At 32.2% G+C, this 17,427-nt stretch overlaps 1 protein-coding gene across 1 annotated transcript; it reads left to right on the top strand.

Annotated features, from left to right (window-relative positions):
• The first annotated feature begins 3,366 nt into the window (after window positions 1–3,366).
• LOC113512040 (nuclear pore complex protein Nup58-like) lies at window positions 3,367–15,960 on the top strand. The gene is made up of 13 exons (XM_026895803.3): window positions 3,367–3,611; window positions 3,788–4,113; window positions 4,989–5,093; window positions 5,911–6,060; window positions 7,544–7,594; window positions 8,313–8,390; window positions 8,694–8,824; window positions 9,194–9,341; window positions 10,359–10,502; window positions 11,012–11,170; window positions 11,671–11,793; window positions 12,764–12,847; window positions 13,565–15,960. The coding sequence occupies exons 1-13, from the start codon at window positions 3,535–3,537 to the stop codon at window positions 13,696–13,698; spliced, it is 1,710 nt and encodes a 569-aa protein (XP_026751604.1). The 5' UTR covers window positions 3,367–3,534; the 3' UTR covers window positions 13,699–15,960.
• The last annotated feature ends 1,467 nt before the right edge of the window (window positions 15,961–17,427 follow it).

Here is a 17,427-nt window from a genome sequence, read left to right as displayed (position 1 = left end):
TAGAGAAATAGAGGAAAAATTCTAAAATTGATTTTTTTCTAACATAACTCCCAATAATTATTTGCAAAACTTCTGCCGCTGCCTTCAAAAGAGTCTCGCCAACTAGAAATCCACTAAATCGAATGCATCCGACTCACGCATCGATCGCACACACACAGATGCGTTGAGACCGAGCAAATAAAACAAAATGCATCCCTCTCCCTTGTCTAGTCGCTAGACAACAAAGGGTAGCCTAACAAACTCAGATGGACTCTCATCTAAAAGATAATCAGCGTTGCACCCAAAGCATTAAGGTTGAAACGAAACGCAATTAAAAAGTTAGTGCAGGAAGCAACGTGTGAACTGAAGTTTAGACCTAATTGCGTTTAGGTACAGATTTTACAGTAGAAATGGCAATGGATGGTACCTCGATAAATAGGTACACGATGTGACTAAAGCCAGTTTAAATAATTATACGTAAGTACAATACAGAATTCTTTTTTTTTTATTATTATTGTTATTTTTGAAACTTGAATTGTTTCGAGTATATAGTAATTAATACCTTTATATATATAGATCTTTATTATAAATTAGCCAAACTTTTTAATAAGAAATGTGTGATTTTTAGGAGCGATGGTTTTTACGTCCACAGAATACAGAGTGTACTTTCTAAAAGAAATGTTTAACATGAGACTAATATTAAAGTAAACACTATCAATTGGAATAGAATAAACAAAATCTATTCAGATTTGGGTAAGATATCAAGGAACAAATATACGAAGCAATCACAACTTCTTTGTTAAAGATTTCAAAAGTGAACAATTTCATTCACCAATTTAAAATCGGTCGATAACCATTATTAAAAGGTAATAAGTATGTCTACCTCTATAATATCGAAAAGTTTGATATTCTACGATTCGTTTAAAAGCAAACCAAAGCGAAGGGTCTCAGTTCAAGGCTCAAGTTTAATTGACTTTCAAGATTTTTAATTACGAACTTGAAGAAAGATACACCGACGGGGTAACTGTAGACGCCATTTGTAATGGAAAATTTCACAATTGCTGAAGAAAAAAGTATATTTTTCATTCGGTGCAAACGGTTTTTAATGAATAAAGTTCATTGTATCTAGGAAGCTTTGTTTTTACAGAGCAATCAAGGCTCTGTAAAGTATGTACAATAATAACTATCAATATAGGACTTCCATATGCAATAGAAGTAATTTTTACAAAACATGGAATAAGCAAATACCTATACTACCCCCAACTGATTGAAAAATAAATTCAACTGCAGACATGAACAAAATCATAGATAGTATCGTAGAATATATTGTGACATGAAATCCAGTCATCCAACACAACAAACTGTCAATCTTCCTTTTTGCAAATCATAAGCAAAATAAATAGATTAGCAATTTTTTTAATTTCTGTATCCCAGAAATTGGTTACTAGAATTTGCATTATTTCTGATAATAAATGCCAAAGATTTTATAAAAGTTAGGAATAATTGAATCCAGCTAAATTCTTCAGGACAGGCCAGCTGGCTTGCTTTCATCCTCACCTATAATCCCTCATTGTGCCCTTGCTAGCGTATACCGATAGCACAAACGAGTGTACTGTTCCACTTTCTTAAAAAATATACTTTCTTTTACCAATGAATCGAATTAAAGGAAAAGGTAATTGTTGCTCAGGTGTAAGATTCTCAGCGAAGGCAATTGGTCATCTTCTAGCGCTACAGCTGCTTTATTTATCAATTTATTACAATTTAATTTAGATAAAAATTAATACCATGTTCAGATAAAAATAAATTCCATATACATTAAATAAATTAGAAAGTAGTCATGTTGGCAAATTCAGCCTCACTCATATATCCACTTTGAGCTCGTATATTGCCAGTGTACATACGATTAAAAACTTCATCAGCAACCCGTACAGGTGGAGGCTTAGCTATCAGCATAGGCCCTGGATACACTCGGGGTATGAATGGAATCCCGGAGCTGTCTGGTGTCGCTTTAAATATAACTTTGCAGGATTTATAGAGATGACCACCGCCAGCTAAATGATTCATTGTTGGACATTAACAGCTCAATATTAATTAAAATACGGACGATATATAAAAAAAAATGATAATACGTCACAATATAACTGACATTTATAAAAAAAAAGAAATAAAGTTTTTATTTATAATAAATTCCTAAGCAAATCTTAGCTGAGTGTATAAATATCAAGTTGTATCTGGCAACACTTTCAAAGACGATTCGTATGTCTGAAAATGCACATGTCGAAATGGTTTAATGTTACAAATAATAAAGGAAAATCGGACATTGAGGTGCTTCATTTCTCACAAAGACACTACAATATGTTGTTATAACACGTCTATGAAGTAATTTTTGATACGGAATTATTATTTTTACCGATCGCCGTATATATAAATTTATTAAATATATTGTAAATATCTAGCTGAAATTAAATAAAAATAATAATACCATATCACACTATTATATCGCGGGAGAGAGGATTTGTTAGTAATGCGGACTACAAATCATATAATATATTCAGTCAGTCGGTTGACCTCTATGTAGTCCCACCGTAAAACCATTATGTTGAATTCAAAGTGTATTCATCAAAATGGGCTAACTGACCTGTCTTTCCATCTCACCTATCATCATTCACTGGCCCCCTACACCGTATATCGTTAGCGCAGGCGGGGTTACCACTCCACTGTCATCTTTTGATAAATATTTAAAAACTGCGATATCGTATTAATACTCGAACTACTTCATTAATATTAGCAGTCAAAATCAAAATCAAAATTAGCATCTAGCAACCCTATCCATGTACTTCATTTGTCCATAAATATAGTTATGTGATTTAGATAAATAATACCGCGCTTATAAATAAGAGCTCTTGTTGAGTTCAAATTAGTCAGACATCTTCGATTTTGAAAAGTGAATAAAGTCAACATAAATAATTACAATGGCGTCGATTTTGAAGCACCATTTGTTCACATCTATCTCTAAAATTAGAATTTCAATTTGATATCGCAATTATTTTTTTTATTTTAAGAATTAATGTGAATTAAATTTCTACTATATTTTAGGCAAAATTACTAAAAATTTAGATTTTGAATGGTCCATAAAACAGTTTCGCGAAATTATTCAATAAAATATTAGGCTAACAGAAATTTCAAGTGATGGTGCCTCAGAATCGACCGCAATGTTAATATTTACAAATAAACTGGTAGAATCGTTAATCCGTCCTGTAGGTATTTGTTGTCAACATTTTTAATATGTGTTTTATTTAAAATAAAAGAGCATAAACATGTAACTAAAATACAAAAAAAAATAGTACTTGAAATACGTACCGGATTTTCGTTCGAGCCCGAGTTGGTATTTTGGTAACACTGAATTTGTGCGAGTGAGATAGGTTAGACAAGCCACCAAAGAAATAGAAAGACTGAATAACATAAAAATAACTGGTATTTCAGTTTAAAATTTAAACTCATACTCTGTTTTTAGTAACAATGTATGTTTTAGCTTTGTTATAAAAAGTGTTTAAAATGTCTTTTTCTTTTGGAACGCCGTCAAGTGCCCCAGCCACTTCGGGACTCACTGGGGGTTTTAATTATGCTGCAAAGTAAGTTAAAGTCTAAAGAAAACCTTTTTTATATAACTACTAATAATATGAGGTCTGTTTTAAATAGCGTATAAACTTTTTTTTAATACAGACACCGTCCTTTTTAAAAAAGTGAAAATATTTCATAAATATAACCTCAAAAGTGCAACCTTATGAATTGTATTGTTTATACATAGGCCAGCTACTCCAGGATTTGGTCTTACTGCCACGACCCAACCGTCTACCGGTTTGTTTGGTACCCCTGCGACATCAGCACCCGCTTTCGGTACTGGAACGCCTGCTTTTGGCGCTGCTGCTACACCAGCGTTTGGCGCCACCTCGACGACCCCTGCTTTCGGGGCAACTTCGACTGCCCCTGCATTTGGTACCTCAGCGACACCTGCTTTCGGAACTAGCTCGGCAGCTCCTACATTTGGTGCAACAACCACACCTGCATTTGGAGCTACAACAGCGGCTCCAAGTTTTGGGGCAACATTTGGTGCCACATCTGCTCCTACATTTGGTAAATAATTTTTTTTTTAATTTACTATATGATTACAGTGATAATTGTAAAGATGGAGAACTGAAAAAAAAAACACATAAGCGATAATTTGAAAGAGTCATTATTATTTTTTTTCATGAAAGTTAAAACTACAAATCATTTTTCACTACTGGAGTGTTTTATCACTATATTGCAGATTGGATAGATAAGAAATATCAATATCTAAAATAGATTTGTGACATGTTTGACATTTTTATGAATAAAGGGGTAAATAAATAGTACCAACATAATAATAAAGTTAGCCTAATATTGGGTAGATATGACTATACATCATAACATATCCTACAAAGCAGCTGCTTATAGCTCTGAACCAGAATACAGGTTAGATTTATTATAAAAAAAAGTAATTTATATATGCATATATTCTTTATTGCACTAAAACATACATTAATAATTACAATTACAAACAATGTAACGAAAGTAAACTTATCTCGGAAAGACATCTTTTTATTCTGTCAACTGTCTTAGCCCAATTTATCCTCCAGAGAACTTATATGGTTTTTTCCCATTTATTTAATTGTGTCATACATTTTAACATAGTACACAAAATAGAGACAGAATATAGAATAAAAGTTATACAATGTTTTAAAATTGCTTATCATAGAAATTAAAAATAGCAAATACAATATAAATAATTTTGATGGTTGGATAACTCCTTAGTTCTCAAGAATAACGAGAAATGAGGAGTATCATAAGCATTAATGTGATATAGATGTATTAATGTCTATAAATTGGTTACCATTATACCATTACCGTCTACCAACAGATGAACTATCAGTTTCACTTCAAAAAAATTCTGCCTGGTATCACAAAATGAAGACAATTCTTTTGTTCAGGTTCAACAACAACCCCTGCATTTGGCACTACAAGCAATCTAGGTACTGGCCTTGGTACTGGTGGCCTTAACTTTGGAGCTGGAACTAACACTTCAGCAGCTACAGGTATGTTCATTATGATACATCTAGCTATTTAACAAATTAACATTTTGCTGACCGGAAATTCAGTCATGGTTGAAATCTTTGGATATGAAAAGATGAGTTAACTCATCACTGGTCAGCAAAGTGTTAAAATAGAAATATTATTAAGAAATCACACTCACTTTGAAATTTTTTCAATTACATTTTACTGATTGGAATATGATCTTCATATAAAAATAACGACATAGTCATTTCCAATTTTTCTGATTACTTCATGATGTGAGTAAAATATGGCACAACAATTGTCATGTTTTGAAATTGCAATTTTTAATTTCAGATACCACCATGTTTCTTTATACTTACATAGAATGACAAATATCCCATAACCATCGCACAAAGATATGGTCAGCACAAAATACATTGTAGCACCAATAATGCACCAAATTTCTTTCCTGAGTACCCTAATTTTAAATATATGAGTTCCTGTTACAATAAATTTCATGTTGATTTTTCAATGTTTTGAGTTTTGTATTATAAATCACAGATTGATTTAAACTTTGTTTCACAATAAAAGTACCAAATTCAATTGTTTCAAAATTAGTATGAGACCAACATGAAAGTTAGTCCTTGCAATTGTGAAAAGAAATGGAATATATTCGCAAAAATATACATAAACACAAATAGCATTCAATTAAAAATGTCAATTTTGAATTCTCCTATAATAAAACAAAGTCATTAAGGCATTTGCCTTTTTAAACTTAGCTGTTGTAGTATTAAACATTTTAATAGTATTAACAGTAAGCAATTCCATTAATGATGATTAATGAATTTGTTATTTCAGGTCTGTCATTTGGAACCACAACCACCGCAGCATCTAGTACGGGTCTTGGTGGTTTAGGAGGTTTTGGATTTGGTACAACAACAACACAGAGCACAGGCTTAGGGTTATTTGGATCGACCAGTACTGCCACCACTTCTACCAGCTTTTTGGGTAAGTACTACTTACCTATAATAAGTTATAATAAACCTGGTTACTTAATTTAGGTCACTCAAATTGCAGAACAGTTTTCTCTGTGCTACTATTGATACTTTAGGAATATAACTAATGGATATATATAACTATAAATAAATAAGAAGAATATATAAGAGAAGTTTTTGACACAGTTCTCCTACCTACCTTACATAACCTGCCCTCCTGTACAAGAGGCAAAAGAATCTATCTGTTCTCCTAGTCATAGTCTGGTTTCTTACCTTCGTATTCATAATAATCAAAACCTGCAAATCTATTTGAACTGTTTAAGTGTTTTGTCACTTTCTTGCAAACAGAGATTAACTTTAGGTAGGTTTATTAGATTAATTAATGAAAAACTTTACTGTTCCCCTAAAAGAAAAATGCTGCTTGCATAAGTTAAAAGAATATACACAAAAAAAAATCTTAATTACAAGAAACAATGTAAAAAGGCAACATTGGGTGATCTTATTGCTAAATAGTGATCTCTTCCATGTAACCTTAGATGTTTAAATTTTTTATAATTAAAGATTTTTTCGCATTTTAATTGATAGATTTGTTTGCCACTATTCTAGGAGACTGTCACCATCAATGTTCATGTGGTCCCAGTGTTCTAAGAGATGATTAAAAGAACTTAATAGTGGAAGGATGGGTAGCAACATCCCTCATAAAATATCTCTAAAAGCCTAACTGAGGTTGCTAAACCACCTGCCAAGCATGGCGACTGCTGGCAAAACTCCTCTTATGTGGAAGGAAGGCTTATGTTCAGCAATGGACAGTTAATGGCTGAAATGAAAAAGCAAATGATTCTAGGGGGGGCTAATGTGAAAATAAAGTGGCTTCTATATAGGTTCTTTTAGTTTCAGTATAATGCAACCCTACCAGAGTTCCCCATACGCAAGCTCCATTATTCCAATCACACAGACCTTCCAAATGATAGCACCTATGTCATGCCTAGAAACCATTCCCAAACCGAACTTTGAAGTAAGTCCTATTAAGCGTGCCGCTAACAAGTACGAATTTAGGAGTTCTAAAAGGGATCGATATCGTACTATGACGCCATCTTGTGGTGAGATTTTAAATAATAAAATCGTAATATGACATAAAATGTAAACATTTAGTTCAATATTGTTTATTTAAAAGATATTTTTTATTTGGTTTGACTTATTTATTCATTGCTTTGTTGGAAGATTTCAGTCATAAGCATTACTTAATACTAATATGCATTAAAATTAGAAATTAATTACTGTAAAAATTTATAGTGAAAATAAATACTAATTAATCTCTCTACTCATACTCCTAGGTCTATCTAGTTAGTGACTAGCAGTTAAAATTTTGATTGTAACTGATATGTCTTTGTAAATAAATATTGTTGTTATTATTATCATCAATAGTTAGTAGAATAGATGCTTACATTTATACTTGTCTTATATAAATTGTTTTTATAATTTTATTTATTTTACAGGTGCAAAATTGGGTACTACAACTGTTACTGGAACACAACCATCAATTTCAGGTAAATGGCATAACTTATGTACATACACAAATCTTGTATTAGTATAATGTATATATGTAAATCATCTCCCCATAGAGGGAGGCTTATATAATGGTTAATGGCTGATATGATGATTAGTATAATATGGACATTATTATGGATACTGGTAATTTAGAGACATTACAATGTAAAGTCCAGTCATAGTGTTCATAAAATTACTATTTTCTGCTCAGAATATACTTGAATGTTTGCTTCAAAGATGTCAAGTTACCTGAAAATTAAGCATGTAAATACCAAACTTACAAAATATATAACAAAAGTTATTTATTAATAGCAAATCTCTCATATATTATTCTTATATAATATAATACTCTATATGTAATTCTGTTATATTCTATTGAATCGAATGTAGTCTCGAAAAATCTAAACGTATTATTTACAATTCACATAAATTAAACTTTTAGACTTTTGGGCTTCATATTATAAATTTTATAAGAGGCAGGATTTAATGCGATCATTTAGGTTAACCTGAAATGTCTCTGCGTTTCTACCAATTAACAGCACCACATTAGTCTACTCGTGAGATCTCGAAACATCAAGATAATTCAGCTAGATTGCCATAATTTATCTAAATGATCGCATTCATTCTCGTCTCCTATAATATTTTTTTTTTATAATACATACATATCTATCTTTTTTTATAATGTGTAATTAAAAATTTCTTTTATGTTCTACACAGCTACACCAAGTTTTGGTTTAGGCGGTGTGACACCAGCCAGTACTGGTGTGGGAACTGGTGCTACCACAGATGCAAAAAGTAAGTACACTTATAGTATTTTAGGACTCATATTTTTTCATATTAATTGTATGACTTTGTTCGCGTTACAGATATATTGCCCATGTATATAACAATAGCCAACCTTCTCCATTCTAAATGATCCATGCCAAATTTCATGAATATTCGATAGGCTCTTACAGCATTTTTTTAATGCTTTAACAAATTTTCAAAAATTTTTCTTTACTTTCACAATTTATAATATTAATAAACGCTATATATGATATTTCCTTATTTTATATTTATCTTACAAAAATTAATATTACTTTTAACATTTATTTCTAGCCGAGCCACCAAAGCAAACAAAGCTTCCAAATGAAATATCTACCACAGTGGACTCCTTCAAGGAATTTGTGAAGAAACAAAAGTCACTCAGCTCTGAAGTCATGCGTGTTTCAATCAAACCATTGCACAAGGTATGTCTGAATTAAAATAATTTTATCATTAGACTCTAAATATAGGGAGCAGTTATGAGGTTCAATATATTTCTTTATATTTTGTAATCTCGCAGTGGTTCTGTACAAATTTTTGTCAAAATCAGAACAATTAATATTGGTTTAAAATTAGGCAGACCCTCTAAAAATATGTATAAAAATTAAAATGCAACAGCTGCTGTTCTTCTCGCCGGATATTGCGTTCTGAACTGGGCGGCTGAATCATAAAAATGGCTATTTAAAAATACATTAAATTAATATACTTCATATGTAATATACTTCATATACTTCATTTTTTTTTTATTTATTTTACTGGAATTTGATATACGAACGCTCTTAACCCCGTGGCAGGTTTCTCGCGAGGCGGAGGCGACTTTGCGGCTAGCGTTGTCGTTAGGTGGCGAAGTAGCGCGGGGACGGGCACACTCGCGCCGCCTCAGGTCTTCCGCCGCCGCCGCGCTCGCTGCTGCCGAAGACGCTGCCGCTGCCGCCGCTGCTGGTAAGTCACCAATCTTAGGCATATTCATATCACTCTAGACTTAGAACTGCCATCGTAATCGCTTTTAAGAGAAAAACTATACTGTCATCGGAAAGTCTCCAACCCTGTATGCCACACATATATTTCTTAATGGATGATAATTGAATTATAACCCCGCCTACGCTAACGGTATACTCTAACGAGGCACCAGTGAAGGATGATAGGTGAGAATCAAAACCCTTTTCTCCATGAAAAGGTAGGTCAGTTAGCCCATTATTATGAATACACTTGGGATACAGTACAATGGTTTCCAGGGAGGAACGCATGGAGGTCGACCTGAGAGAGTACATTGTTACTAATGGCACTGGTAGTTTACATTACTACTATCCCATCTCTCACACCATGTGGCATTGTGTGATTGTTAATCATGTGGAAGTTAGTCCTTATTGCTATCAGTATGGTGTATATGTTAGGTGGAATCCAAGTGGTCTTTCCTGGAAACCATCGTGGTTAATTCCTGGTGAATTCATCATGATAACCTGACTTTATCCGATCAATATTCAATCACTGGTTCACAGCCAGTATGTTGCTGGTGTGGCCTGAATTTTCATTTCATTAAAATAACTTTAGATGAATTCTCGTCACAATAAAAGATGCTGTTGTGACTATAGCGGAAAATTTTATCCTCGCCACAGAAAAGGCGGCATTATTACCATTTCAATTTACCGTTGCTCTCTGCTGAACAATGTTCAGTGAACATTGGTCACCTCTGTACATTATCATAAATTACAATCCTAAGACACAACTGTATACCTCTTTTTCCTTTCGTCACTTTATCTTGTGGGAATCGGTTGACGAAACGTACCTTAGACAGATATGTAACTTTTCTAGACTAACTTTCTTATTTGTCAGTTGTATATTAATAATATAACAGGTTTCTTAATATTCAGCTTTGACTAATGTATAAGTAAAAAGTAATGATAAATCACTCATTATATTATTGCAGTATACATAATTACAATAATCCATCATCTCCAGGTATAGAGTTGGAAAGTACCCCGCCGCCTATTTACGTGAAGGAGCTGATATCGGAGTTGGAACAGCAACTGTTAACGTTCAGGCGACAAATGGATGTGGCCGACAAACAAATGCAGTCGTCGCCTAAACTACTTACAGAGCAAGGTAAAGTTTATGACAAATAAGTAACTTTAACAGTACTGTATTTTGTTTATAAAACGAGGCAAACCAGCATGCGGCTGATGGTAAGTGACCACCGCCGCTTATGATAACCCGCAACACTAGAGGCATTGCAAGTGTGCTGCCGGCTTTTTAAAAAGGAGTGTGTATGGCAATACATGAACGCAGTATACTGGGGGAAAAGGGATTGTTAGTGATGGACACTAAGAATCCCATTGCTAGCAATATACCCAGCCAGGTCGACATCCTCTCGGTTCTCCCTGGAAACTATCATAGTTAATTTCTTTTGAATTCGTCAAGATGGGCTAACTGGCCTATGCTCATTCTCATTGATCACCTTTCACTGGTGCTCCGCCAGCGTATTCCGTTAGCGCAGGCAGGGTTGAAACACGAATGGGACAGAGGTACCCAAGCAATCGACTTTTGTACAAAGTCTCCCTCTGTCCTTACAGAGAATTTAATTTTTTATATTACATTGACATTTTACATTTCAGAATTGACATTAGGAATCCGACGTATGCATGAATCGCTCGTGGCCTTGGCTGGGCGATTACAAGCAGTGCACACACAGGTGGAGGCACAAAAAGAACAATATCTCAACCTTCGCAAGTACATCTTAAAAGATCCAACAAATGTATTCGAAACACCATCACGTGAGTATTGTCTATATTATATTATAATAAAATATTAAGGGAAGAAAATACTATATATTATACAGGGTGGAAGGGATTGGTTCCAGGCATGAATGCACTGCAATCTGCCATCTGCACCACAGCCATATAATTAACGATATTTACTTAATGCCGCGCAATGTATTTGAAATTTTACAACGTACTGTTCTGCATGCCACGTGGGATATATACACTTGTGTTGTTGACTTCACACAGCTGATTTCGTGCGTCGCGGTAGAATATTAATAGGAATATAACATCAGCTGTTTTTTAGTATTTTACTATAAAATATTATTTCTTTATATTATGACATATCATAGATTACATGAATTTAAATAAAAAAAAAAGTTAAATGTTTGTAAGTGTGCATGTTCTTCAACGCTTCATATATAATATATAAAGTTTGAAGTGGTGTACATTGTTATTTATATATCATTTAATAGTCATATGATCTAATGAAATATAAAATTATTTTGTTACAGCCAATAACAGCCTCGATCAAATATTGAAAGATGCCGAAGGGTCCAGAAAGAAGACCAAAACGAGCAACATGACCGATGTGAGCTTTGGTAGTGCCGTCCTGTCCGATCCTAGAGCTGCTTTAGGTACTGTGATAAATTGTTTTCGTTAGTATAGTAGGAAGAGAGTGCCATAGAAATGCTATAAGGGAATGCATTATGAAATACCAATAGAATGACGTCATTGACCAAATAAACAAAGAATGTACCGCCTTATTCACAACATATAATTGTGATATAGCTATTTAATTGAAATGAACAATTTAAACATAATACTTTTGATGTGGCGAATAAATTGAGTTATCCAAAAATAAAAGCAGTATGCAGAGCAAAACAAAAAATATTTCCGATCTTGCTAACACATATTTTGCTTATAATGGTGTTTCGATCTATTATTGTTATTGCGTATCATATCTATTAAAACCGCATGTACTATTTTAAATTTATAGTTAGTATAGACATCAGAAAGAACAAAATGTCATATATCGCTGTCTCGTTTTATCTCGTATACAGTAGTGATAACGTATTTAGATTCGTTTGAATATATAGATAATAATAATAATTAGTTACTACTCCAGGGGAGCTCCTATCCCTAGTTTCTGCAAAACACATTTTATTCCTTGAGGTAGACAGTAAATACAATGAAATCATTTATTTGCAGAATACAGTATTACAAAAGGTATTAATAATAGCATTCATTTGGTGTATTCAGCTCTACAGGCATGCGCATGACATTTTAAATGTCAACTATGATTCAATTATTAATAAACTTAATTAAATGAAAACAATTAATATCTATATAATAATTTAGCAATAATTAAAAGAAAATTGGATTTCATGTATATATATATATATAGTGCAATGTTCACTATATATGTACATGTTACACAGACATGTTATACATAGTTCAATTACAGAATGTCTAGATTACTTTTTAAATACAATGAAAACATTTTAAAATATTTTATACTATAAATACAGTTTTCTAAGAACCGTATCGTCAAATGCAATTTGGAAGAGTTTCCATTTAATACTTATGTGTCGTTTTTATGTACAGGTAACATACAACAGTTGGCTGGACCGACACCATTCAATTACCTCAGTAACACTTTATCTCCATTCCCCGCAGCTGATACAAGTGGTAAGTTATGTTACATTATTTAACATAAAGGTGTATTAATATGTAATATGTTTTGTGTCACTTTTAATGTTCAATAACTATTAATCATGCAATATAACTGTTGATTTGTCCTCTCAAGAGAATGATATTTTAACCCTTAAAAGCCTGATTTTTTAAATCAAATAAAAAAATGTCCTTTACTGTGTTTACTAATAGGGAAAAATAGTAAAAAAATCAAAACTATATTTTTATATGTTTATTTTGAAAAAAAAAACATTTGGCATCATTTTTGATACTTTAGGCATTACGGTAATCAAAATATTTAAATTTATTTAACAATGAAACAATGGAAATCCTAGTATCGAATTAGAAACTTCAGGCATTTAAGGGTTAAGAAGCCTCGCTAGCTAAGAAGTTTGATATAGGATATTTGTTGTTTTCCTTCTTTTGTACTAGTTTATTAATGTATTTGACATATTACCTATTAGCGACCTGCTCGGCTTTGCACTGGTATATAGGTAGAAAATCCCTATTTTTTTAATTTTAATGTTAATGTCCATATTACTCGCTTATAATATAGTTTTCTATATGTGAAAATATTTTTCTAAAATCTGTTTTCTTAAATTTAATCCATTACAAACGGAAAATGTTTCCTCTTGTATATGTTCACATATATTATATATATTAGCAAAATCTGACGTATTCATACATTTATCATAATATATTCACTTTTGCCAGGTCCAGGCTGGCAACCGCAACCCCAGCCGGTATTAAATACATCATTAAATCTCACCAGTTTCGGAACCACTCCATCAGCAGACACGAGCACTTTTCAACTTCAGAAACCGCCCGGCAAACGCGGGAAACAATGATATTGGCGATAGACGCTGGCTACCAGCGGATAACAAACAAGATAAAAGACAGTTAAACTGTTTTGTGCCTAATTATAACAAGTGTCACGCTAATACATCCTTTCCAGTTTTTAATTTTTGACAGCGGCCTTCAGTACGTGTTCCAGACACGAAAAACAATGTAGCAAAAGAAAGAATATAAACGGCTTACACTTCTTTAATATTTAATGCTTCATTCATAAAATATATATGTTAACTAAATCTATTTTAGCTATTAAAGTGTTATCTTTTTTAACAGACTTCAAAAAGAGATTCTCAATTCGGTTGTTTTTTTTTTTTTTATATTTGTTACCTTATAATTTCGTCAGTTGTAAACTGATTTGGAAAATTATTTTTTTATCTGAAAGCATATATGTGCTTACAGATTAGTCTCATAGAATTTTTATTAAAATAACTAATATTGCCACAATTGAAGTCTGTTTTTTTTTTTTTTTGAACAATATAATTATCGCAGTTTTTAGTTTGAAAGAAAATGACAAGACACTAATAATTAAAATATGTTTAAAGAAGGGTTTATGTTTTATGAATAATGCTCTTTATAATATTTACAGCGGTTCAACTGTTTATTATAGATTAAACAGTCAATCAAACGACACGTCTTTTTGTATATCGAAAGAGCTGTCAAAAGTGCGATGAAAGATTGGAAATGGTAACATTCTGTATACTATGGTTAGACAATGTATTGTTACATTGTATTTCGCTTATTTAATAAATAGTCTTATAGCTTGTCTTTTTATCAAAATAATAGTGCCATGGCCGTAGCAGGGGGGGGGGGGTATTGAGGGGCAATGCCCTGCCTTAAAATGAAGGGCCCCAAAAAATTAGATTTATTCGCTTTTTGGAAGTCGCCTAATAAAGGCTTTTATTGCCCTTTACTTGGGTAGCTACGGCTCTGGAAAAAAATAACTAAAATAAAATGGACAGGGTGATGGGGTATCGTGGGTTTCATAGTGTATTCTGAAATATCCATAAACGAAGGTAAGCATTCAGGGCCATAATGCATATTTGTCCTACTTACATAAAATACTTATTGTATTTATTGATTACATACTATTATTCCTTGTCAATTTTGTTTCTAAAGGATTAAATCCGATAAAAAGATGTGTCAAGATAAATTACTATAGTTTATTTCAACAGAATGTAATAAAGAAGGAATCAAATAATCGTCCCAACTGTAAGATAGTGTGCTGTCATAGTAATACAAATTAACAGTCGTATGATATTTTGAATGTTTCGGTTTGTTACTAATTTCATTAAAAAATGATATTTCTGTGATATTATTAATAAAACTAGTTTACTTTTTTTTTATTAAATTCTGTTGATACACATGTAATGAATATGATGATTATGTAATGAAGGAATGTGATGGAGCCACAATCTCAGTTGAAACATCGGATGCAAACAACTCTGTACTGTTTCGTAATACTTGTAATAATTTACGTTGGAAATAATTTAATAATATCAACCGTATAAATATATAAACGAAATTGTACTGTTATCTTAATAATAACTTTACAATGAAGTGATTCTCAATTTGCTTTTTTTTTAATGTTCTCCAATTCTGAACCAATCTAATTATTGTTTTTACAATCGATAAAAATTAGGTACTCCCATATTGGTTCTGTAAATAGTTTGTTGATCCTTAAATTGTATTTTATTGCTTATAGAAACGTCTATTAAATACGTTATATGGGGGGGGGGGGGGGTCTAGCAAAAATATCGAATCTGATTTGTAGGGAAGACAGCATGTTTAGTTAATTAAAGTTTTAAAATAAAGTGAATACATACATACATACATACATATCTGTCACGCCTGTCTCCCATTAGGGTAGGCAGAAACAATGGAAAATAAAGTGAAATAAATATAAAATATACTTGTACTATGTTCTACTCTATTTATTATCTTAACATCATACATATAATCAAATAATTGTAATAATAATCTCACGGTGAGATGGAATATCCCACATCTTATTAAATTTCAGTAAGGGGAAAAGGAGAATTCAAATAAAAAAAGCTCGCGTAATTAACAGATGTCTTCTAATTCTACAAATTATATTTAAGTTAGCACGTGGTTACACTACCAACTTTTACCACGCGAGACGTTTTCCGTATTGTGTGACGCTGCGTACAGTTTCTTTTTTTTTTTTTTTTTAGTAATTACAGAATTTAAAAAATCTCCGTTAATGTGCAATGTATTAGTAGAGTTTTTTTTTTTTTTTTTCATAAGATATTGCATTAACGGTATGTTTATTCGTAATGTGGATAAGTCCTAATTCTAATTAGTGTACAGCATAATTCACACGCGTGTAAAATATATTTGCGTATAAGGTAATTGAAGAATTGTTGAAAAATTGAAGTATAATAAACGCAATCAATGTCCTGTTTGAGAGGTCAATATGTAATCGTCTTTGTATTATTGTAATTTTTAATTAATATAATATTTTTTCTATTATGTATATATCTATATATGTATATATATTTTTACATATCTGGCTGACACCATTTTTTTTTATTATATCTCCGATAATGAAAAAACACTGATAACGTTCCTTTCATGTCATGACAAATTATCTCAACCACCTGTTCTTTAGGTCAGCCAGTGGTGAATACGTGAACGCAAATGTTTGTAAAATAAAGGCTCTGAATTGTTTCGCGCCAAAACGTACTTTCAATAGATGTGCCGCCGCAAGCCATTACTATGTCAACGTCCCTCACGGGGGGCAGAGGAGTGGAGGGAAGTTATTGTTAGTAATGCAGATTACCCGTCCCATTGCTATCACTATACCCTGTCAAGTCGACCTCCACGTGGTCCTCCCTGGAAACCATCGTGCTGAATTCCAGGTGTATTCATCATAGGCTAACTGGCCTTTTCATCCTCACTTTAATATCTCCTACTAGTGCCCTGTCAGCGTATACCGTTAGCGCAGGCGGGGTCACCATTCCATTATTGTCTATTAAAAAAAACTTCTCTCCTTCATCGATTATAGTTTAGATTGTAAATATATTGTATTTTAATATAGTCAACTTTATATTTTAAAATATAATATCACAGTTGTAGACAGTAAAAAAATTTATAGCGATCGAATTATTAATTAATTGAAAAGTAAGGAGCGTGTGTTAAATCTCTTTTTATTTTGGGATTGGTTGAAACAATGGATTGTCGTGTCTGCCTGACAGAGTTGTTTTATTTCATGACAAATATTAATTTGATTAAACAAAAAAAATTATAGATATATTAAATAAATAAATATATTACTTAAAATAATAGTGAAATATAATATATTTTTAAATTGTCTCAAAATTACAAAAGTGTATAAATCTAAAATTTATTTTAAACAACTTCAATTACATGGTTGTATTGCTAGTGGTGTTAAAAAAAAATTACATGGGTCTCCTGAATTCTAAAAAAAAAAAATACATTTTTGTGGTTGTTGTACTTCTGCGTCGCATTGAGAGTTACGTGACAATTTTTTTTTTCAATGTATTTGGTTGCAAACACTAGTTCTATAACAGCAGAAGTGACTGTGAGCATAAGTACAATTTTTTAACTCCTTAGTTGAAAGAAATTCGTCATAGGACTCAACCAGTAGTCCCTTCGTTTTTATTATAGACTACAATATCCTGATGTGAAGTAAATCATTTTTTATACTGTTGGTATTTAGCTTGAGATATCAGCTTATATTTCCG

Source organism: Galleria mellonella, unplaced genomic scaffold (assembly GCF_026898425.1).
Source record: "Galleria mellonella isolate WM207_F2 unplaced genomic scaffold, CSIRO_AGI_GalMel_v1 utg184, whole genome shotgun sequence".
NCBI lineage: Eukaryota > Metazoa > Arthropoda > Insecta > Lepidoptera > Pyralidae > Galleria > Galleria mellonella.
Note: the sequence above shows the minus strand (reverse complement) of the source record. Positions and strands in the feature narration are given on the sequence as shown.